This window comes from Alosa pseudoharengus, unplaced genomic scaffold (assembly GCF_046254945.1).
Source record: "Alosa pseudoharengus isolate Yale_2024_CS ecotype anadromous, Long Island Sound unplaced genomic scaffold, YU_APseudo_1.1 YU_APseudo_1.1_scf_14, whole genome shotgun sequence".
NCBI classification, from domain to species: Eukaryota; Metazoa; Chordata; class Actinopteri; order Clupeiformes; family Clupeidae; genus Alosa; species Alosa pseudoharengus.
This window is the reverse complement of record NW_027468609.1, coordinates 40,016,419-40,041,113: the sequence shown is the minus strand read 5'-3', so window position 1 is coordinate 40,041,113 and position 24,695 is coordinate 40,016,419. Positions and strand designations below refer to the sequence as shown.

Below are 24,695 nucleotides of genomic sequence, written 5' to 3'. Positions count from 1 at the left end.
TTCTGTTTAAGTTCTGTTGCGATTGTTTGTGTCTAGTTAGCCGCTAGGCTAGACGGTTAACTTGTGCTGCTGCTGTTTTCCGTATGACATAAGGGTCATTCCATGTCAAGGTTGTTGCTGCACCGTCTCAAATTTTGTTCAAAGCTTGTCTATACATAACAATGAGTCCCAAAACCAAGGTCTGTAAAATATTTCTGTTCAAATCCCAGTCTTCATATTAAGTTTTACAGCCTGAAAACCACATTGTCTGGGAATCAATATTATGGCATTAATATAATGAAAAGTATTATTCATATGCACCCCAAACATTGTAGGGTGGAAGACAAACATGTTCTCAGTATGAATGAACCATTATAAGCTTGTACGGCACTCTCATTGATTTTCTTCAAGGGAAGGCCCTAGATTTGAAAAAAAATGCAAAAAGAGTGATATTAAGGGTACCTAATAATCTTTACCTACTATATTTTATTTGATTTTGCAACATTTCTTCATTTCACTTGTGCTGCTTTTGTTTTCGGTATGACATAAGGGTCATTCTGTGTCAAGGCAGGGTTTCCCGCAGAAAATGTGTTAGTCAAGGTGGTAGGGTGGGGTTTGCATCTGACAGGGACGACGGCGTATGTACAGTTGAAACCAGAAGTTTACATACCCTTAGCATACACATGCTTAAGTTGACTAAACAGAAGAATAAAAAAAATCCTATTTTGGAATTGATCTTAACTCATTGAGTGCCAAAAACGTAATATTAAGTTTTTCCTTCCCATGCGTTGAGTGCCAAAAACGTAATATTACGTTTTTAGCTTTTTTTTTAAAATTACGAAATTAGACACTCTAACACACCTTATATGTGATTTAGGGAACTCTGTGATGAATGGAAATGAAATATATGACGATCGTGAAACTCATGAAAACGCACAATCTGGACATTTTATCATAACTCGGTTGCCGCTTTGGGTCGAATCAGTGACGCATTCACGTCAGGTCAAAACCAGGCCATTTTCGTGGGTCTATCACTAGGTGGCAGTCTCGCCAGGTCTCGCTGATCACTTCCCGGAAAGTTTACGCAAGTAAGTAACAGGCAACACTTCATATTTCATGAAAGACGTTATATCTTCATTTCTAGAAAAAAACAGCGATTTTGATGAAAATTAGCCACTGTTTAGCTTGGGATTTCTCAGGAACAGAGGTGTGTAGAAATACACGGTTTGCACCCACCGAGAGCTTAAAGTCTCACCTTTTAATCGAGCTATTGTATGTGTTCATAGCTATAACACAGAATATGCTGTGGCTGTACAAAAATCATCAACGATGGTCTAGATTGCTGGCACTCTAGGACAAAGCTCCCGAAAACAGCTTGGCATTCAATGAGTTAATGCCTTAATTAAAAAAAAAAATGCATGCAAAATTAACAAATTAAAAACTAACACAGTTGTAGGGTAACTCACCTTCCTCGGTGTTGGGACTACTAGGGGTCAAAGAGAAGGAGGTAGAGGAATTTGACTCATCACCCCCCGACCCCATAATTTCTCCTTCCTCAAGTTCACTATCTGTGCTGGGATCTCTTGTACTGCTCTGTTTATCTTCATGGTGCTGTAATAAGATGCACTGATTCCTGTGAATCTTTTTCACCTTCTGAGTCTTCTTATGCTTCCTCCTTGTACCTTCTGAATGTGTGTCACCCTCTATCCTCTTCTTTTTGGTCTTCTTCTTCTTTACAGAGAGGTGGAGGCTTTGGTTATGGCAGCTTTTTTTGGATGTCTTCTTTTTTTGTACATGTTTTGTGCTGCATGATTGTCTGCATTTGCTTGTCACACTTTTCTTCCTCTTCTGGCACACTACATCCGATGTGTCAAACTCATGATAACCACTCATCAGTCTTTCTCCTACCCGGTCCTGAAAGTAGACAACATCACAGTAAAAAAGTGGTAGAAAGCTCTATTCACTCTGAATCTAATATCTGAGTAATGCAGGTGAGTGGTAGATTAATTATTTTTCCTTCAGATTTTCAGTTGCACTGCTCTGTCAAATGTTCCTACAACCAAGCATCAACTGTGCTATTTTCCTCATTTACTTGCTGGACAGAGACGGTACGCTATTTACATAATTTTTTTTGTCACATTCAGCAATCATCTCCTCACGACCACTAGCTGCCCATTCAATGAGTACAGAGGGTGGGGGCGGGGGGGGGGGGGGAACGGTAACTGTAGGGCTGACATACCTCTCTGGTGTGTTTCGTTTGGTCCTTGGTTAAAATGCAATGTACGTTGTTTTGGACAAAAGCATCTACTAATAAATTTAAATATAAACATAAACAATTGTGACTTCCTGTGTCATCGCTGACTGCACCTTAAACAGACTGTGGCTCAAGTCTTTAAAAATATTGAACTAATTGTCTTGCCGTCATTCCATTGTCATTTGAGAGTTACTTATACATATTCCATTCAAAGCTAGCATTACATATAGATTTTTGTATGTAATGAAGCATGGAGGCAATGGTGTGACGTAATATACAGGAAATAATAGTACATTTCTGTTAGAGAATAGGGTGGGCTCATACCTGGTGTCCTGGAAAGCTCATGGAGACAGACAGAGTCAGAAGTATTATTCTAAAATGGTCCGTGATTATGATTGGCTGAATTGTGTACGATGCCGTTGTAAAATCCAGTACAAACATACACCTTGACCGCATTTTGTTCCATATTACTGTGCTACCATAACTTGATACAAAAGTACAAAATGTATATGCGTCACAACATTGCTTGGCAACCATTCAGATGGAGGAAATAGATTTCTTGGTGGAAGAATGATTATTTATGAATAAATCTCATTGCTGTGCCTTTATTTTATGAAATCTTGCCAGCTATACTGTATGTAGTAAGCCCCTTGAATCTGTAGTTTACACTGATTTTAGAATAGCTAAGGGGGTTTTAGGCACTCCGCTAGCGCATCATGCCTAACAACGCCCCTTAGCTGTTCTAAAATCAGTATAACCTATGGCCTCTCGGGGCTTATTGCTTAAGCACACCACAGGGGACTGTGCTTTCCCGTATTGTTCACCATTTACCCTTATGACTTAAATACAACTCTGAGTCATGTCACATAAATAAACTTTCAGATGAACATGTAATTGTGGGCTCTATTAAGGGATGATGAGAAGTGGAGTACAGGAGCCTGGTGGAGGCCTATGTGATATAGTGCAGGTCAAACCATAGACAGCTGAACACCCTCAAGACCAAAAAGATTGTGGTCGGCTTTTGGAGCTCCAGGTCTACCAGTCTCTACGTGCTATCAGTCTCCATTAATCATTTAAAATAAAACCATTACCCAGATTTTTCATATCAAAATGATTCGATAAGCATGGAATTACCCCATCTTTGTGTTCAAGAGCACCAATAGTGTTCTTTTGACTGTTTTTCTCGTCCACAGTCTCGTGGTCCTGAGCCAAACCTTGTGTGCTGGGAACTTGTATCCTTGAATGGAACTGATATTTTCCACTGTCTGCATCATAGTAGTAGTATATCCCTGTGTTGGCATCATAGTAGAGCTGATTTACCTAAGCAGGGACATCAAACAAATTCTAATATGACCAAGAAATTAAAACTGTCAGGCTCTCAAGATATTCATCAGACATTTATATAGTTTTAATCTACACAAACAAGTAACTATTTGTGTGGTTGTGTTAAATAAAACAGTCATTTTAAAATGGATAATACCGGTCCTTGATTGTGATTGGCTGTGTTCTATGCCATTATAAAACACTGCAACCATTCACCTGTGACCAACATTCAGAATAACTGCGCCACAAATTCACCCTTCGCTAAGTCCCACCCTCCTTAGTTACTGTTGCTATGCCTGACAAGCTTTAGCACCCTGCACGTCTATTACATAGGGGGATAACCGGGACTTTTCAATGAAATGTAATTTACAAAGACATCGTACCACACTGAAAGCTAATATTTTGTCACTAGCAACCTACATCTGCCCTCTGTCAAATACAGTTGGAATTTCATCTCTGAACAAAACCGTTCATGAGTTATTTAAGCAGAAGTCGAATGTGCGTTTTGTTTCATTCGACTCTCCTGGCCAGAATGAATGGAACAGGCATGGGGGACAAAAGAAACATACCATTTAAGCTATGTACTTCCCACAACTTCAATATTTGACAACATATCATGAATGTACTTCAAATAGGTGTTATTTTAAATAGATTGATGGTCTATACATCTTGGTGAACGTCTGTTGCCGTTATCGTGTTTGTTTATCGTATTTGTTATCGTGAAGCGTGTATCTCGCGGTTATGGAAATATCATGCAATATGCCATTTTTTATAGTTAGAACAATATGTGTTCCCAATTATATCATGTTTCTATAGTGTAACATGTTATTTCACTGTGTCTTTACGTGGGTTAGGGCACCACACATCCAAATAAGTGCCCTTCATGACCCACAGGCCTTCAGTCTCCACAGGTTAACATGGCAAAACTCGAAAAGCTTGTCAGACCTCCCGTGCCTAGTGACGGGATGCTAAGCCACGATTGGCCTGTAGCGGTTTTCGGGTGTGGCTTAGCGAAGGGTGAATTGATACACAACCTTTACAAACTTGTAAACTTTTATAAAAAGACATGGTTGTTAATGTTCTGGATGGGCTAAGCTTGGATGAGTGGTGGGGAAAGATAGACAAGGAAAAGCAGGTTAAAAAACAAAGACAAGGAAGTAGAAGTACAATTCAGTGACATTCATATACCGGTACATAATTTAAGTGTAGTGTTTAACAATGAAGATTTACCTTACAGTCAGATATGATTGTATTACATATTCTATAAATAATATTAGTTTGACATACTTGTATACCAATACATTTCCAAAGTAACCTTCTCAACACTGAATGTATGTGAAATTCAACACATTCTTTCTGTTGTATGTGTGGCATTTCTTTAAATTGCCATGAATTTAATTCCACTTCCTGTCATTCCAAATGATAGGAACGGAGACGGAGGACGGGGACGGAGCCAATTCAATTCCAATTCAATCCAATTCATGAATTGAATGGAGGCTAATTCTAAAATTCTGAATTTTTCAAAAGTCTACTGAAAGGTTTATAGTTTATCACAAGTAGGGATGTAAAGATTACCGGTATAATGGTAAACCACAATAAAAATGTTGACGATAACAATTACCGTTTTCTTTTGAAATATCATAATTATCACGGTTGATTACCACTGTGTTAAAACTGTGTGTTTAATCCTTCCCAGCTTCATCTGAGCCTGCTTTTGACATACAGTAGGCCTGGTACAATGAAACAAAACTGATACCCTACTGATTCTGTTGTCTAATTGATGGTTTTAATCGCGATTCGGATTAGGCTACACCTGATTTTAAAAGGCGGAACATTTTCACCGCAAAACGTGCACTGTATCATTTAGCCACTCTGCGTCTTTTTATGTTCGTGTCCACATTAAATCCATTCCGCTCACGTTATCAGGAGAACACAGTAGCCTAAAGTTTTATTTCGAACACTTTGGTCTCACTCATTGGATAAGTAGGGTAGGGTAAGAAACTATAAGCACATAGCCAATTAAACATGAAAAAGTGAACGGGACACTTTTTGAAACTATTTCAGCTTGTGTAGGCCTATCAGTGCTTTCTGAACATATTGAACACACTTATACAAATACCGTGATAATACCGAAAACCGTTATAATTTTGGTCACTACCGTGAGGTATTTTCATACCGTTACATCCCTAATCACAAGCAACAATGTATTTGTAAAGTGGTAAAAAAATAACATAGCCAATAAGACTCACATACATTATCCTGCTCTTTACACGGCTACTTGCCAAAACGAAAAAATAAACTCCACACGATATGACTCTGTCTATACATTATCCCGCATATTACACCGGTCTGCTTTTAGTTTTGAATGAAGTTCCATTGCAAGAAGTAACCAAACTACTTGCGGAGTGACATGTAAGACGTGAATAAGAAGCACAAAACTCGTTGCCATTGACAGCGGTGATTATATGTTTATATAATTATATTATAGGTCTTACCGTAGAATGATGGGAAATCCCATTCAAGTCAGTGGAGCGTTCTACTAGCATTGTAAGGAGTCTAATAAGTATGTGATAAAACATTTCACCAGCAAGCGTTATCTGAGACCAAGGTTAAGAAGACCAAGTACTCTCAGGCACTGGATCAAAATACTTGAGTATCCTAATGTAACCGAGGTCGGTCCGTCCCACCGTTAGCAGCCCTTGAACCCGCCACCTCAACACACACCGGCATGGGAGTCGAACGCTCTAACCACTGAGCTATAAGCCCAGGCTTCCAACTCAGCGGTAAGAAGCGTTCTTAAAGTTAGGGGTGTGAGGATTTACACGCGCAACTAGCATGGTAGCTTTGTTGTTGGCATAGAAAAATGACTGGCTAAGACAAGCTTTATGGAAATGCTGATTTCCTTTTCCAACCGGATTTGGCACCTGGCCAATGACAAAACTGCTAGTAACTGGTTTGCTGACTATGGTATTACTATGCTTGATTAGCTAAACAACTCGCCTGACCTGGACTCTATAGAGAATCTATGGGGTATTGTCAAGAGGAAAATGAAAGACACTAGATCCAACAATACAGATGACCTTAAAGGAAATTTCTTGAGTTGCTGCAGCCAGTGCTAAATTCTGGGATATCTGTATAGATATAGCCTACTGTATATTGCATACGAGGGATGGTCATAACCAACTTTTTAATCGTTAACCGGTAATAGACATTTTTTTTTTTAAACGATATTTTTTATTCAAGAAAGGTAACACTGTACAGGATGCATATAAATAGAATATCTTGAATTGGTTTAACATTACTTTGTCAATCAAATCCCACCCACCCACCCACAACAACCACTTACTGCCATTAAAATAATTAAGGATAATAATAATAATAATAATAATAATAATAATAATAATAATAATAATAAAAATAAGTACATAATAATAATAATAATAATAATAAAAATAAATAAATAAATAAAATAAATAAAAAAAGGGGGCATTCCACACTCTTACATTTTACATGCCTTTAGCTACACATGGTTGAAAAACACAACAGGGCCCTATTGTCTTACGGGAGAGTATTGAGCTTATCAAAATACAAAATCAACGGGTCCCATATTTTGTGAAATTTACTAATTGATCCTCTGGTGAAGTACTTAATTTTTTCTAATTTCAAGAAAAACATTAGGTCACTGAGCCAGACAGACCCTTTAGGTGGATCAGGAGATTTCCACTGTAAAGCTATTCTTCTACGGGCTAACAAAAAAGGCAAAAGCAAAAGCATTCTTCTTATCAGTGGGCAACAAGATGTCATTAATCAAGACTCCAAAGATGGCCATGTCTGCAGAGGGTTTCATTTTGGTATCAAAAGCATCGTTTAAATTGTTGCAAACATATGACCAAAAATCTCTTAGTTTAGAACAGGTCCAAAACATATGCGACATATCTGCTGGTGTAGAATTGCAGCGCTCACACCTATCTTGAATGTCAGAATAAATTTTTGATAGTTTGGATTTTGTGTAATAAATTCTGTGAAAAACCTTGAACTTTATCAAGCTAAGACGGGCACAGGATGAAGTGCCATTTACTCTAGCCTGAGCGCAGTCCCAGACTGCATCAGAGATTTCCCTCCCTAGTTCTTCAGCCCATTCGGTTTTAAGCCGCTCTAGTGACGTTTCCTGGAGAGAAGTTATTATATTTGAAATGTTTGAGATCAGTCTCTTGTGCTGAACTGGAGTCCGCAAAATTTTCTCAAGTCCTGAGTCTGTTGGTAAAACAGGAAATTATGAACTCTGGCTTTGAATAAAATGACGGACCTGAAAGTATCTAAATAAGTCTGACCGCTGTAAATGAAATTTCTCAGTAAGATCAGTAAAAGTGGCAAAGACACCGTCTATATAAAAGTTGTAGCATATAGTTAGACCATTCCTACGCCACAGTGTGAAGGTATGGTCCATTCTGGATGCAGGAAATAGATGGTTGTCACAAATTGGGCTATACACAGAGAATTCTTTCAGCTTAAATTTTTTTCTGAATTGTGCCAATATTTTAAGAGTGGAAATTACCACAGGGCTAGATGAGAATTTGGATGGTGAGAATGGTAATTTTGCTGTAATTAAAACAGGGAGTGAAGTAGAAAAGCAAGAGTTTGCCTCAATTTTGCACCAATCCAGGTCTGGGGCCTGATACCAGTATGATACTTTTTGTATATTGGACGCCCAGTAATATTTTTCCATATTGGGAAGTGCTAGGCCACCCTGGTCTCTGGGTCTGTCCAAAAGTTCTCTACGGATTCTAGGATTTTTGCCAGCCCACAAAAATGAGGAGATTAATTTATTCAGTGACTGGAAGAAAGATTTAGACAAAAGACTGGGAGACATTGAAATAGATACAAAAACCTAGGTAAGACGTTCATCTTTATGCAATTAACTCTACCTACAAGAGATAAATAAAGGACAGACCATCGTTTTAAATCTGATTCCAATTTGAGTAAGAGAGGTTTGAAATTCTTTTCATAGAGATCAGAGAACACACGGGTGATCTGTATCCCTAAGTCAGTCCTTGACATACGGAAAGGGAGTGTATTGTCTGATATATGAAGGGCTAGATTATTGACGGGAAAGCATTCACTTTTGGAGAGGTTTAATTTGTAACCTGAGAACAGCCCAAAGTCATTTAAGATATTAATAATATTAGGAACGCATGACACTGGGTCTGAAATATAAAGAAGCAGGTCATCTGCATATAAAGAAACTCTGTGCTCAGTTTCCAACCTATGAATTCCAAGGATGTCGGGGGCTGTTCTGAACTTAATTGACAGCGGCTCAATAGCCAGTGCAAATAACAAAGGGCTGATGTACTGATGCTTTGGGAGCAGTATATAATAAGCGGATCCAAGAAATGAAATTTGAGCCAAAACCAAATTTCCCCAAGACAGCAAATAAATAACACCACTGAACTCTGTCAAATGCTTTTTCAGCATCCAGGGAGATAACAACCCCTGGCTTTAAAAGAAGTGAGATGGATGCCTCAGTCAAAGTCTGTGGTAAATTATTCTGATTAAAAGAGTGATTAAACATTTCAAGTAGGATGGGGGCAAGTTGAGAAGAAAACTTTTTGTAAAATTCCACAGGATAGCCGTCAAGTCCCGGTGATTTGCCACTTTGCATTTTCTGAATGGCATCAACAATCTCCTGCAGTTGTATGGGCTTATCAAGATTGTCTTTAGCAGCTGCATCTATGTTTGGTATGTCTATACTATCCAGGAAAGTGGTCATGTTTGAGTCATCTTGTGGGGATGTAGACGTATATAGTTCTGAGTAGAATTCTTTAAAAGTATTATTAATTTCTACTGGATCTATGGTCAATGATTGTGAAGTATTGCGAATCTGTGGGATTAAACGAGAAGCAGATCTACATTTCAGCTGATAGGCCAGAAGGCGGCCTGCTTTCTCCCCATGTTCGTAATAATGACCTTTTGACCACAGGTGATGTCTCTCAGTCTTTTCTGTTGATAATAAATCATATTCGGTTTTCAGTGCAATCCTCTCTTTATATAACTCTGGAGTAGGGGTGATGGAAAATTGCCGGTCTATGTTTCTAATTGACGAAATTAGTTCTTGTTCCTTCTGCTTTCTCTCTTTATTGCGTGAAATAGTGTACGATATAATCTCTCCTCTTACAACTACTTTAAGTGTCTCCCATAAAGTGGATGGAGATATAGAGTCTGACTTGTTAAATAGCATAAAGTCATCTATTGCCTTAGATATGAGATTGCAAAAGTGACTATCTGTTAGTAGGGCTGTGTTCAATCTCCATGTGCTACGCTGTGTCAGGTTTTGAGCAAACAAAAGATCAAGAGACACTGGAGCATGATCTGACTCAACAATAGCACTGTATTCCGCCTTCTTTACAGCAGGAAGGAGTGTTTTGTCAATTAGGAAAAAGTCTATCCTACTATATGTATGGTGAACGTTTGAAAAATAGGAGAATTCCTTTTTATGTGGATAGAGGAACCTCCACGGATCAACACTACCAGTCTGCTCTGCAAATTCACTAAGAGCTATAGACATCTTAGAGCGTACTAAAGTCTTTGGGTTGGAGCGATCTATGGCTGGGTCCATGACGGTGTTAAAATCACCCGCAAGAATTAGTTTGTGTGAATTAAAATTCGGGATAAGAGAGATAAGTTTATTTATGAAGCTGACATCATCCCAATTTGGGGCGTATATGCTTGCTAGTACTACTGGAGTGTTAAAGAGTGACCCTGATACTATTATAAATCGTCCTTGGGGGTCTGAGATTGTCTGAGATGGAGTAAATAATATTTTTTTATGAATTAAGATCGCCGCCCCCCGTGCTCTAGTGTTGAAGTTAGAATGAAAACTGTGCCCAACCCAGTTTTTCTTAAGCCTGACTTGGTCTACTATTTTCAAATGTGTTTCCTGTAAAAATATTATTTCTGCATTTAATTTCTTTAAGTGGGAAAATATTTTTGATCTCTTATTCGGCCCATTCATTCCTTTTACATTCCAAGTAATAAAATGAGTTGATGTTGCACCTACTTCAGCCCTGACATTAGTTATATCATATGACATGTTCTGTTAAAAAGAAAAAGAAAAGAAGAGAGTGCGCCCCATAATATTTGCCAAAAACCTCCAAAAACATAAGCATCACATAAAACAAAATGAGATACCATTGGGCAGTATACATTCCCCATCCAGTACTAAATATACCATCAATTGCTTTGATGGGCCCCCTCCTAACCCTCAACACTCCTATGTCTGCTGCTAGAACAAGAGCAGACTGCAGGCTCCCTCCTAACTCTTGAACCTTCCGGTACATCCTATCCTACCGTAAACAGTGAAGAGCCTTGACCATTTAGCAATAACATTATGAAACAGAATAGCATAATACAAAGCTCTCAGATTATAACCTTAACCACAAAGTACAAATAATCAAATAACCAAAATCCTTCACCAGTCACGTACACCACTATACACACACGTGTATAGAGCTACACATATATAGCCTATTTATAAAAGAAATGAATCGGCTAGGTTAGCACTATAGCAGTTCAAAGTATATCGTTAGTTAACGTAACCAAATCCAACATGTGGCAGTCGGTGACCATTATCAGTTGAAAAAAATAATAAGAGTGATACTTTTCACGATTCAATAATCATCCTAAGAGTTCCCGTAACCCAGTATGTTAAGCAAAATAACAGTTTACCTCAAAAAGGGACAAGTTCACATTCTCAGTCTGTGCTCGGAAAGTTCTTCAGACGTGTTAGCCACAAGCTAACTGCAGCCAAAGTGGCTGACTCCACAAGGCTATCAGTCCGAAGTCCAGTTAGTCCTAATTGTCTTCACCCATCACCTTTTGGTCGTAGAAAGCTTTTGCTTCCTCTGGTGTGTTGAATTTGAAAGTATTTCCGTTAAACGTGACTCGCAAGATGGCAGGGTAGAGTAGCTGGAATTTTATCCCCTTCACATATAAGGCTTGTTTGACGTCATTGAATTCAGCCCGTCTCCTAGATAAACTGACGCTGTAATCTGGGTATATCCTCAGGGTAGCATTTCGGTATGTAACTGTGTGCTGTCTAGCCCATTGCAGCATTCGTTCTTTTTCTTGAAATCGGTGAAAACATACCACAAACGGACGTGGGGGTAGACCAGATTTTTCAGGTTTTTTGCCGACTCTGTGAGCTCTCTCCAGAGCTGGGGCAGATTCAAACAACGCATTGCCCGTAAACTCCATCAACATGCTCGATACAAATTTGACAGTGTCCTCAACACCCTCACTATCTTCTGGAACACCCACAATCCTCAGATTGGCTCTGCGTGACCGATTTTCTAAGTCTTCAACACGATCCAGCAGTGTAGCATTCTGGGTTCGTAGAGACTTGATAGCTGCTCCGGTTTCGAAAATCTTGCCAAAGTTCTCCCCAGCCAAGGATTCCGTTGCAGTCAGACGTTGAAAGCTGTCCACTGTCTCTTTCAGTGCATTCACTGAATTGTATAATGGCCCAAGAGATTCCTGAATGAGTGTTGAAATATCTTCTTTCAAACTAGCGCATTGTTTGGATAGTTCTTCCACCAGTTGTGTCATGGTTATTCCATCGTCGTTGGAAGAGCGGTCACTAGCCGGAGAAGCCATTGCTGTTAGCTTATTAGCAATTGTGTTTCGTGTGGTCACCAAAGCTGTCTGTTTTTGCCTGGTAGAAGCCATTAGTTGCGCGTGGCCTTATAACGCAATATAATTCTTATATAACTTCAGTCCTGAGATCCTAAAATTAAATTCGATAAAGTAACATGCAAGTTAGGTCGGAGCTCCTCACATGTGCTGCCTACTCCAACATGACCGAAACCGGAAGTCCGGTAATAGACATTTTGACTGATTGGCTTTCATGTATCAAGTGAGTCAATCTATCAAAAAGTAGGGCTACATCTGAATCAGCCATTATTGCTTTCATTTTACACCATAATCCATATCATGTGTTTATGGATTCAGGAGTCTATGGACACATTTTTATTTTAAATAATGTCCAAGCATTTCTTAGTTTAAGACTTACCGAATCATAGAAAAAGCCAGTGCTGTGATCATAGTACATTCCAGAGTTCTCATCAAAAACAAATCCTGTATGAGATAGGGCCTCTTCAGCCGTGGCACGCAGCATATCAGCAATAGATCCACTATTACCTGTCTGCACACACAAAAACAGTACACCCTTTTTATCTTATCAACACAATATATATATATATGTATAGGTTAACATGGCAAAACTCGAAAAGCTTGTCAGACCTCCCGTGCCTAGTGACGGGATGCTAAGCCACGATTGGCCTGTAGCGGTTTTCGGGTGTGGCTTAGCGAAGGGTGAATTGATACACAACCGTTACAAACTTGTAAACTTTTATAAAAAGACATGGTTGTTAATGTTCTGGATGGGCTAAGCTTGGATGAGTGGTGGGGAAAGATAGACAAGGAAAAGCAGGTTAAAAAACAAAGACAAGGAAGTAGAAGTACAATTCAGTGACATTCATATACCGGTACATAATTTAAGTGTAGTGTTTAACAATGAAGATTTACCTTACAGTCAGATATGATTGTATTACATATTCTATAAATAATATTAGTTTGACATACTTGTATACCAATACATTTCCAAAGTAACCTTCTCAACACTGAATGTATGTGAAATTCAACACATTCTTTCTGTTGTATGTGTGGCATTTCTTTAAATTGCCATGAATTTAATTCCACTTCCTGTCATTCCAAATGATAGGAACGGAGACGGAGGACGGGGACGGAGCCAATTCAATCCAATTCATGAATTGAATGGAGGCTAATTCTAAAATTCTGAATTTTTCACAAGTCTACTGAAAGGTTTATAGTTTATCACAAGTAGGGATGTAACGATTACCGGTATAATGGTAAACCACAATATATATATATATAATATAGGCACGTTATATACATATGTATGTTACATGTTCATTCAGGGTCAACAAAGGAAAATATTACCAATTTAACACATGCAGAAAGTATACACTATTGTTAAAATCACTGAGCAATTTTCTGTAATAACATTCAATTGATCAAAAATTCAATCTAAGGATTACCCACCGTTACGGCTATGGTTATGATAATTAGCAGACACTTTTGTCCAAAGCAACATACAAATAACGACAATACAATAGTAACATTTAACAGTAAACAATTTAAAAAGTTGGTAAGACTACATTAAGGAGAATGGCAATAATAAACAACAATGTCAATTCAATAGCCTAATGAAAAAAAATACTATAATATACAAACCATAACAAAGAAACGCTTAATCAACTAAGTGCATGTTGAACAGATATGCCTTTAGACCCCTCTTGAAAGACCCAAAACTATCACAGGAACGGAGAGCACTGGGCAACTCATTCCCCCAACAAGGAACCACTGAGGAAAAGAGTCTGGAATTTGACCTAGCGTTTATGGCTGGTCGACACAACAGATGCTCATCAGAAGACCGCAGTGAGCGGTTGGGGATATACATCTTGATCATTGAATTAAGATAGCAGGGAGCAGATCCAGTCAGTGTCCTATAGGCCAAAGTGAGAGATTTCAATTTAATTTTGGGATAGGGAGCCAGTGGAGAGTAACTAGGAGAGGAGTTACACGTGTTCTCTTTGGCTGATTGAAGACCAAGCGTGCTGCAGCATTCTGAATAAGTTGTAACGATCTCACTACACAAGCAGGCAGGCCAGCTAACAGTGATATATCCAGTAATAGCTGATATTTAATGCAATATTTTCTCATTTTCGCCAGTTCACTATGCATCTGAATCAGTTAGTTGTGCCACATCATCCATGACGACGTCTAGCTCTACCACCGGTACGCTCAGGCCAATCCAAACTTTTCTCATCTGCTGTTCCTCGTTGGTGGAACACACTGCCAGTTCCTACAAGTGCAGGGACATCCCTCTCCATTTTCAAAAAACTCCTGAAGACCCAGCTCTTTAGAGAACATCTCCTCTCATAGCACCACAAGTCTTGTTGATCCTAGCACTTACCACCCGTCTTGAACTGACACTCAACTGTTTAAAAACAGCACTCACTGATGCCCTTATTCTTACTGTACCGTTTTTAAATTGTCCTAAAATTGTTGAGAGAATTACTTTAAAGGTGCCATGTGTAATGTCCGCCAAAAAATCAATTGATACTCCACATTCCATAAAAGATGGGGGCAGTATACCTCCAGAAAGTGAGTTGGTCTTCCCTAGAGTAATAACCGAGACACGTGTATTGCAGTTTGGCCGGTGGTTATGTTGCCCGCATACTGCCTCCAATGGCCGAAACTGGTATTATGACACCTGTCGGGCTGTGGCTAGTAATTTAGCATGCTAATTCAGGTTGATATCCCTGCAGCACTATACTTTGTCATTTTTTAAATGACATCATCGCCCTAATTTCTTCTCATTCTTTTGATGCGTGTAGCTCATTTTTTGGATACTTTTACCTCAATTCTTACACATGGCACCTTTAAAACTTAACTGTTACCATGTTGTTAGTCGCTTTGGTTAAAAATGCGTCAGCCAAATGTAATGTAATGTAATGACGGTAAAATTCATCCCCAGCCCTGATTGGCTAGTACTCTGGCCTGTTTCAATTTTTCTGCGGCCTGCAAGCTGCCTACAAATAAGGCTGCCATGTGTATAGCTAACAGCGATATATCCAGTAATAGCTGATATTTAATGCAATATCTTCCCATTTCAGCCAGTTCACTATGCATTTGAATCAGTTAGTTGTGCCACGCCATCCATGACGGTAAAATTCATCCCCTGGCCTGATTGGCTAGTACTCTGGCCAGTTTGCGGCCTGCAAGCTGCCTTTAAATAAGGCTGCCATGTGTATGCTATGATTAAAAAACAAAAAAACTATCGTGGAGCTACGCATTGATACACATAAACTAATGCAGGGCTAGCGGCTCAGGCAACAGACACATATCTTACTCCTTCACACCAGTTTTCTCACGATAACTTTTCATACATTGATTCCCTCAATGTATTTGTGACTGAAATTAAGACGAGATGCCTTATCGCAGACGTAAGTGGATTAAAACATGCTGGCAACAACGCTACAGGGGAGGTCAATCTGCTTCTGCCTTCAAACTAGCAATAGTGTTTTTTTTTCATAATCTTCAATTACTTATATAAATATCAGTTAGATAAGGCAGAATATGCATTAATTGGAATATGCATATGCATTCATTGGGACAAGGTGACAAGGTCAGGTCTTGTGTTCCTCCCAGTTTATGTTTAATGGAATGTTGTTGAGTCATAATTTGGCTGCAGCTTATTCTGTTAAAAAAATGAGAAATTTAGATTGTGAACTTACAATTGTAAATTGTACCAAATTGTGAATTGAGTGTATTACATCCCTAGTTGGCAGCCCCCCCAACACACACCCCAAACACCTAAAAGGTAAGGAGTTAGCATTTCAAAATTTCAGTGGCTGTGGCAGTGTATGAAACATTGTTCTAGAACATGTAAAGTGAAAAGCTTTTTGGACTTATTTACCTGTGGCTGAAGAGAATTATTGGAATCTATGTTCCCACTTTCTTTACTGCCATGGCACAAGCTCATGTTTTTGTGGTAAACAGTACTGGAATTCTCTGCAGCAGCATCTTCTAAAACTTCCGTTTCTGTCTCAGAATAATGGTAACCTCCAAAGTCATACTTGTTGTGATCTAGGAATATAAAAAGATGGCAAATGCACAAGCAATTTATGTAAATATGGTTGAGTTGTTGGCATGAAAAGAAAGTGTCATGGGGGTCACTAATTGACAGACCTAACAGGCTTAAACATCCTGTTTTGTCCAGTTGGGATGTATTTCACAAAGTTCAACTGCAAAGTTAAACAATGGTACTCTTTAGGGCTGGGCGATATGGCTAAACAATAATATCACAATATGTTTTGTCTATTTCACGATATACAATATATATCTCGATATTTTCAAATTTTCTCAAAAGGACGAAAGGATGAATTCTCACATTTTAACCCTGTGATGTTTTAAATCATGCCAGTATGATGCAGTAGGCTAGGATAAATCATACCAGTCCAATCCCTGCAAATTATATCCACATTAAAACATTCTTGGTTATTCACAGGTGGTTTCTATTTTAAATTTGCATGTAAAAGCAGGGGTAAAGCAGGGTGTAGTTTTGAATTCTTGCCAGTAGCCTACTAAGTTTCTCATAGGGAAAGTGTGCATGAAAAATTTTCAACACAACTACAGTAAATAGGGTACATCAATTGATTTATGTTAGCCTATTTGCAGAGCATTACTCATGGCCTGTTATTTGGCTTTATCATTCTCTTCTTCTTTCCTTGCCTTCTTTGAAAGGCCCCTCTGCCTATCCAACTTTCCAAATAAATTTAACTTGTTTTAATCTGCCACTGATATGTCTCCATATGAATGATGATGGCTTACATGCATAGACAGTAAAAGAAAGGTAAGGTACGGTGTGGTGCGTGCTTCCTTACTTAGTCGTTCGGTTGTTGGTTGATAAATAAGACATGGTTGCGTTTTCGTTTTGAGACAGTCAGATGCACTCATAGACAGTAGCCTAATCTGCCTCAATGCGCAGATCTCATACATTTAATTTAAAAATCAATCTGGAGGGAAGCATTAATGAACATTTAGCACGAGAAAGGCATGTGTGGAGAGTGAGATGTGTGCACTGTTGTTTCAAAACAGTCAGACGTGCACATAGACATAGCACGGATATCGTTGTAACTTTAATTTGAAGATCTCTTGTATTCCGTTTCGTTTTTCATTTTGTGTAACCAAATCAGAACTGCTTCCATCTATTAACCTACCTCATTGTTGAACACTAGTCTATGGTACCCACAGATAGAAATGCTACCGCCGCTTTTGAACTGAAAGTTAGACTTCTTCTCGTCTAAACCTAGATGTCACACCCTCATCTGAATAGATTGTTCAGGATTGGTTGGTGAGTGTGTGATGTGCGTTGTTCACATTGTTACTTAGAGGGAGGGGGAGAGGTTAAGAGAGATGTGGAAACGGCAAAGTAAGTGTTGTGTTGCCGCTTTAAAAAATGATGACTGAAATACTCGATATTTGCGATATAACACTTTAATGGAGCTCACGTACAGCAAACTGCGATATATTGAGTACTGTATATTCGGTATATTGCCCAGCCCTAGTATTCCTATATATTCCTGTAGCAAAACAAAATCCGTCTAGAGATGGCTTACTTTCTATCACAAAGAGGCATATATAGAGGAAACTGTGCGCCCTACCGGAGTGCTCAGGATTTACAGGCATATATATCCTCTATAGCTATCCCTCTTTCCGCTCCAATAGTTTCCTCGATCATGGTGTGTCACTCCCACTTATGTTTTTTCTTGATTGTCATAATAGTAAAGTAAAATCTAGAACACTGCATGCAAAAAAGTATACAATCTATAATTAAATTAGATTTCTTTCATGCACTTTCATGAATATTAGAGCCCAATGAGGCAGTATCAGACAAACCTATTTCTGTCCAAGTGTGATGCTCTGTCTGCGTCTCTGCATCTGTTTGTTTTTTCTCTTGCTTCTGTTGTGCATAAAGTTCAGCACTTAACTTGTTAACCTGAAGGATAAAATCACATTGAAACACAGACACATCAAACTAGAGAATGATTGTACATCAATTGTGACAATTACGCTGAACAAACTTTATCACACATGGGGAAGACCAGGTATGTTTGTAAATAGCAGATGTAACTGCATCTCTATCATTAAAGCTACATTGTGTACTTTCATGGGTTAATTCTTGGAGGAAATGCTCCCATCTAGCAGTGAGATGGCATATTGCAGACTCCAGTACCCCCCCCCCCTACCCCCACTGCAAGCGCGATTTACTAGCTACCATAAATGTCCTAGCTGACGTTACAAGAAGTCATACACTACTTTATTGAGTAATCCTTCTGGTAATGAGGTTATTTTCGAAAAAAATATTTGTAAATTGCATTTAGTAATTTAGTCTGTGAAACTATAGCTCATATACGTCATGCAAGATGAATAATGTTGTTATGGATTTGTTATTTTGGCCTATATTCAGTGAGCAACTTATCAGTGCTAAATTTATTTGACAATACTGTACAAGATATGTAGTTCAAGATAACGCTAACCTGGTCTTCTATCTCCTTACGAAGAGTCAGAGATCATCAGGTGATTCAACATTAGGGGTTTCCCGGCAGCCGCGAGCACAACTCTGTCGTTCGGTAAGTGACCAACAAATGTGAAAGGCAGAGCTAGAATTTCAGGTATGTCCCTCCTTGGTTAATGTATTATAAAAATGGAGGCCTAAACATGGCTGCCGCCATACAGGCGACTCGCTTGTATGTATTCTGAATGGAAGATTCTACGCTCACGAAAATACTTTGATTGGTTGGTGGTAAGTAATTACACAAGAATGAGCACATAATTTTGAAAGAAAAAATGGGTTTTTGCTAAGAATCAACCCAAAAAATTACACAATGTAGCCTTAAGAATAGATGAGCTAAGAATCATGTGATCAATATCATGCATATCATCCTGGCCTTGGGTGTGAAATGGAATAGCTGTGTGAAGAAGTATGCAAAAGCTAAGCCATTAAGGCCAGAGATATGTGGTCAAGAATAACACAAACCAGGTCAAGTAGTATTCTTACATCTCTTTTCCCCGCAAGTCTATAGTGTGAGAATTTTAAACGTTAACGCTCTGAACTATTATCAGAACTTTGACTGAGTAATTTTTGAATATTCCCATTTTGTGCTTAAGTCACTCTGATGTTGTTTCGGCCTTATACCTTGTGTAATTCTCCTATTGATGGGAAAAACCTCTTCCCAGTGGACCCTGGTTGGTCCATGTTGTCACACGCACGCCCAACGTTAATGTTTATTTTGTGTGGCTACTTTGTTCCATTGATGAGTACATTTTTTTAGCCATGCGCTCCAATCCAATTGAACATTGTGCCCCTGGGGGTATTAATTAAAAATAAAGGTGTGGTCACATGCATGATCTAAAAATCGCTATGTATGTATCTAAATATCCTTAATAATAATGAATATCATTAGGGTTTTTATTCAGTCATTCAAACATTATTGGGGTTAAGTATTGCTTTTTTCAGACTATGTTTTCCCTTGTAACCCCTTGTCAGTCAAGTAAATAGTGACTGAGTGTACAACGGTTTTGCCGTTGCCTATGAGACCACTGTGAAGTTAGTTTCAGTTTGGATGAGTTGAATAATAGGCGAGTGCAGATGCATGTAGGCTATACTCTGCTAGTCACACACACAATTTAGTAGAGCAAAGATTAGTGAATCCTGTTGCTGCATACACGGTCTTGTGTGCAAGCAGATTCCTTCAGTTGCACTGACTGTTGTTTGATATTGCGCTCCTTGCTCTTAAAGGAAATGACAGATGTCACTCTCATTGTAATTCAATGGATGTTACACTCAAAACACACCCATGACACATCCCTTTTGAACAATGTGCCTGGTGGTGAGCTTATTATCACCGCCAAAATAGCGACTTTGGACTGACCACACCCTAAACGCTTCAGACCGGGCATTTCAATTAAAATACAGCCCCAAGACTCCTCCACTAAAGGAAGAAAAGCCTTGTTTTAAATAAAGCCAACCAATTAGAGCTAATTTGTTGATACCACTACAACTAGTGGGATCTACCCAGCCCATGTACAATCAAACATTGACAATACATACATGAAAACAATAAATTAACATACATTTGAAAAAGAAGAAAAAAAATAAGATTATATAGCAATTAAGTGCCCATTTGAAAAAAAAAACACTTTTCTGGGATTTGGGATGTTATTTTGTGTCTCTGGTGCTTACACCACACACATACAAACTTGGAAAAAAAAACCATCCATGCTGTAGCGCCATCTACATCATCGGCCGAAACATTTGAATATTCCCACCCACCACCGCCTCCCATCAGAGCATACCCACTAACGGATGGAATGGAACATTGTATGTGCTGCACGTACACGCCCCCTTTTAGGGGAAAGATATATGACTGTTTGGATATGAAACTTATAGAGCTGAAAAGTCTGGACCGAAAAGGGCTTATACTTACTACATTTTTAAACAAATGTGAATAAAAGGCACAAAATAAGGTTGGTGTAAGAGTTATCTGTGTGTTAATGGGATTTAGGTGACCATTGTATTTCTATCTTTTGCTCTTTCCAGTTTACTAACAGGACTGTCACGAATGTAGTCAGTGACGGACTGGGATTAAAAAACGTCCCTGGCATTTTCACCAACCAGCGGCCCACACGGAGACGCACATGCACGCACATGCATGCCCGCAACACACAGATATAACTTCACATGCACAGACATAACACGTTTGTAGCCCCATTGGTGATGAACTCTAACTTTAATATGCATAAAGACTGAACCAAGAACATGGATATATCAATGCACAACTCCAAAAAAATGAATGCAATATGAAATATGAAAATGAAAAAAGAATAGCCTAGAATACATGGATTTCTATGCAACGTCACGAAAACATGCGTGCGCAAGAGGCAGAAAGCACCATAGAACAGCATAGAGCAGTGCTCTCCATGAAAAGAAAAAAAATAGTTTTTGTGCTGAAAACTGCACCAATTCGAAATCACGATGGTTAGAGAATGTTCAATATCCCTAAAGGAATGCATGTCTTCGCCAAAAATGACAAAATACGATGTTAAAGGAACACGCCACCCAATGTCAGTAGTAATATATGTTCTTACCTTAACTTTCACGAGTTGAGTCATACCTCTCCCGTGTCGGTACGTGCACTCAAACGCTCTGGTGCGCGGCTGGACTGTGTTAGCATGTTGCTATGCTAGCGGGCTTTGCCGTAACTAAGCGTAGAAGTAATCAAAAACATCCACGTTTTCCCGACTTAAATACAGTTGCACGAGTAGTTGATAGAAATGCTACGGCCACGCAACATGAAACGTGGCGATTTTCCAAGCGAATAAACAGGAGAAATTCATTTTAAAGCAATTTACAAAAGATTCACTGAACAAAAATGCTGATGTGGTACATGAAAATTTAGCTAAAAATGTGGAGAATGCAATGCAATCAAGCATTTTGGACGATATATTGTCACAAGCTGGCAGAATAGGCAACAGGCCGATGTGCGTTTTATTTGGAGACAGGTTTTATTTGGTGGGCAGGTGCAGTTTTGAAAATTGGTCAAAAAACTTTGGTGCTGATGGATGTTTTGCTGAAGTTTTGCTATGCAGTTATGGTTGAAATAATAGCCCATCAGCGCATCTCTAGTGTGTGTGCCTCTCTCTCGCTCAGAGGGGAGGGAGAGTCTGAGGGTCGATCCAGCATGTAACTCTGTGGTGGATAGGATCTACAATTAGGTGTTAACAATACTACTACACTAGGTCGAAGTACTCCCAAGTGCTATTGGGCCACACATTGTAGTTCTCCTGTTTATTCGCTTGGAAAATCGCCACGTTTCATGTTGCGTGGCCGTAGCATTTCTATCAACTACTCGTGCAACTGTATTTAAGTCGGGAAAACGTGGATGTTTTTGATTACTTCTACGCTTAGTTACGGCAAAGCCCGCTAGCATAGCAACATGCTAACACAGTCCAGCCGCGCACCAGAGCGTTTGAGTGCACGTACCGACACGGGAGAGGTATGAGTGTCGGGAGACGGGAGAGGTATCAACTCGTGAAAGTTAAGGTAAGAACATATATAACTACTGACATTGGGTGACATTATCATTGAGACAACAGGGGACCAGGGGTATATAAAAATTCAGATTGTAGCTTACAGCAGCCGACTATTTAGGTCAAGTTTATAACATTGTGGCACCAAGCGTCTTCTGCCCCACGGCTGCGCGCGAATGTAGTTTTGTTGGTAAACGGGAAACCCATCAGAGCAGCTGCTCCACAAACGTGTCTTAATTGTCATCATGCAGTTAACAAGGTGCGAAGGAGCTTGCTCTTCTCCGCAACCCTGTCTATCACGTCATCAGCATCCAAGTTCATTATAGGACCTCTTTCTCTGTCGCCATCAGCATAAAAGCCTCCAAATTATCCTGTGACAATCGTGTCCTTAGGCGATTCTTGATGAATTTAAGAGTGGAAAAACTCTGTTTGCATGCCACTTGAGTACATGACAGTGTTAGTAGGAATTCATTTGCTAACCATATATAGTTGTAGGCACAGGTAAAGAGGTTTAACTGCTGGAGAAGGAAATAGCAACAGATTGCACAATTCTTGCAGGTAGCACATGTCTTGCTCACCAGGTTTATTTCTGTATCTTCCTATATCTCCGCAGCATCATCAAAGTCCGACGCTTTGACTGTATACTCGTTTAGAGGAGACTTTTTCAGGTTGTCCCAGTGCGTGGCGAGATGTGTCAATTCCGACTGTAGATTTTCAACCGTAGCACCTTCACTGAATTTAAGCAGACATTCTCTTATGTTTCGAAGTGCATTTGGGGGCAGTTTATTAGCATTTATAAGGGGAAAATTCCGAGGATCAAGGCATGCTAGATCGGCAATTCCCCGTGCTGAAGGAAGTAGACGCATTCGGTTTTGAAATTCCCAGAAGTCATTGCTTCATGTAGCCTAACTTTTGTAAACCAATAATAAAATAAAAGATACAGGCAGCATATTTATTGTATTCCAATTTCAAACAATGCACTTTTAAATAATTTGATTGAATAAGGTTACAAAAGAATGTAGACTGATGTAAATATTGAGGGTCACCATGACTGTTGTGTAGAGACTCATGTCTGGTATAAATACTGATCAGTTTCCTACTACGAAGGAGGAAAAGGGAGTTAGAGATAAATGGCTTATTCAAAGCCATGTAACACTATTGATGCTTGATAGTGGGCCGAGAGATATTGTAAAACCGTCCTTACGATAAATGGGCGGCGCAAACCCGACAAGCATGCCGATCCGTGATTGGCCGGCCCAAACGGCCCATGAGGGGCCGCGGTCCTTCTGGCATCTGCCCAAATGCCAGACCGTCCAGTCCGTCACTGAATGTAGTCACAGTCAAGCTGCCTGTGGCTGACTGTATAACCAAGTTCGGCAAGCTTAACTTTACATGTCATAACATCAACTAAACATAAGTCACACCTTAATTCTATCACTTGTAATATGAACGTATTTCCTACAACTAGGTGAGATAATTGGCTATGTTTTACTGAAGTTCCATAGTTAGCTAGCTAGCAAGCTAACCGTTTTAAATGAGATATTATGGTAAGTGTTAGCTACGAGCTAAATGTGTCCTGAACATTGGGGTATTGTAAATGAATTAGGTTGGTAATTTACATAGTTTCGACATACATACAGTTAAGAACAAAATTATTCATACCCCTGGCAAATAATTATTTAATGCAGATTTTCTCTTTATCAATATGTTTATTCTGACTGAAAATGACACTGTCACATGCCAAAAGTTTGTAAGACAATGTGGGCGAAACATGGAATTAAAAAAAGAAGCGTTTTCATCTTTTTTAACATTTTTATGAAAAAAGGAAAGTCCAAAATTATTCATACCCTTTTTAAATAATCAATGGAAACATTTTTATTGGCATTCACAACTCTCAATATGGTTCTTATAATATCTACCAAGCCTCTCTATGTCTCTACAATGATTCTAGACCACACCTTTTTAACAGCAATCTGGGTTTTCAGTCATGAGCGATTATTTGCCATCACTCTGGCCTTGTGCTCACTTGTTTGACGGATTGAGGTCTGGACAATGGCTCTGCCACTCTAAAATGTTGATATTATTCTAAGTTAACCATTTCTTGCCTTGTTTGGCTGTATGTTTTGGATCATTGTGTGGTTTAATGGTCCAATTTAATTATGTCCATTGGGGCAGGTCTCTCGGCAGACCCCTCAGGAAAGTGCAATACTGATACTATCTTATATCCTTTTTTCTCAGCACACCCTAATCAATATGATTAAATAATTGTCATTCTTAACCAACTATACACAAACATGAGAAAAAAAAACCTTTTTTTTTTTTTTTTTTAAATAAATGATTGGGCAAAACACATACCCATAGACTAAACCTTTTTTACTAATTTAAATCATACACACACTTATTCTGA

General features: G+C 39.0%; 1 protein-coding gene across 1 annotated transcript in view; it reads right to left on the bottom strand.

The window, feature by feature from the left end:
- The window catches only part of aggf1 (angiogenic factor with G patch and FHA domains 1), a 135,572-nt gene that overhangs the window by 87,946 nt on the left and 22,931 nt on the right, over positions 1-24,695 (bottom strand). Inside the window, exons 3-7 of the mRNA XM_076284922.1 lie at positions 18,095-18,194; positions 16,113-16,282; positions 12,621-12,752; positions 3,368-3,553; positions 1,446-1,893 (exon numbers count right to left, since the gene is read on the bottom strand). Of these exons, the coding sequence (XP_076141037.1) occupies positions 1,446-1,893; positions 3,368-3,553; positions 12,621-12,752; positions 16,113-16,282; positions 18,095-18,194 (1,036 nt within the window). The remainder of the gene's footprint in view (positions 1-1,445; positions 1,894-3,367; positions 3,554-12,620; positions 12,753-16,112; positions 16,283-18,094; positions 18,195-24,695) is intronic.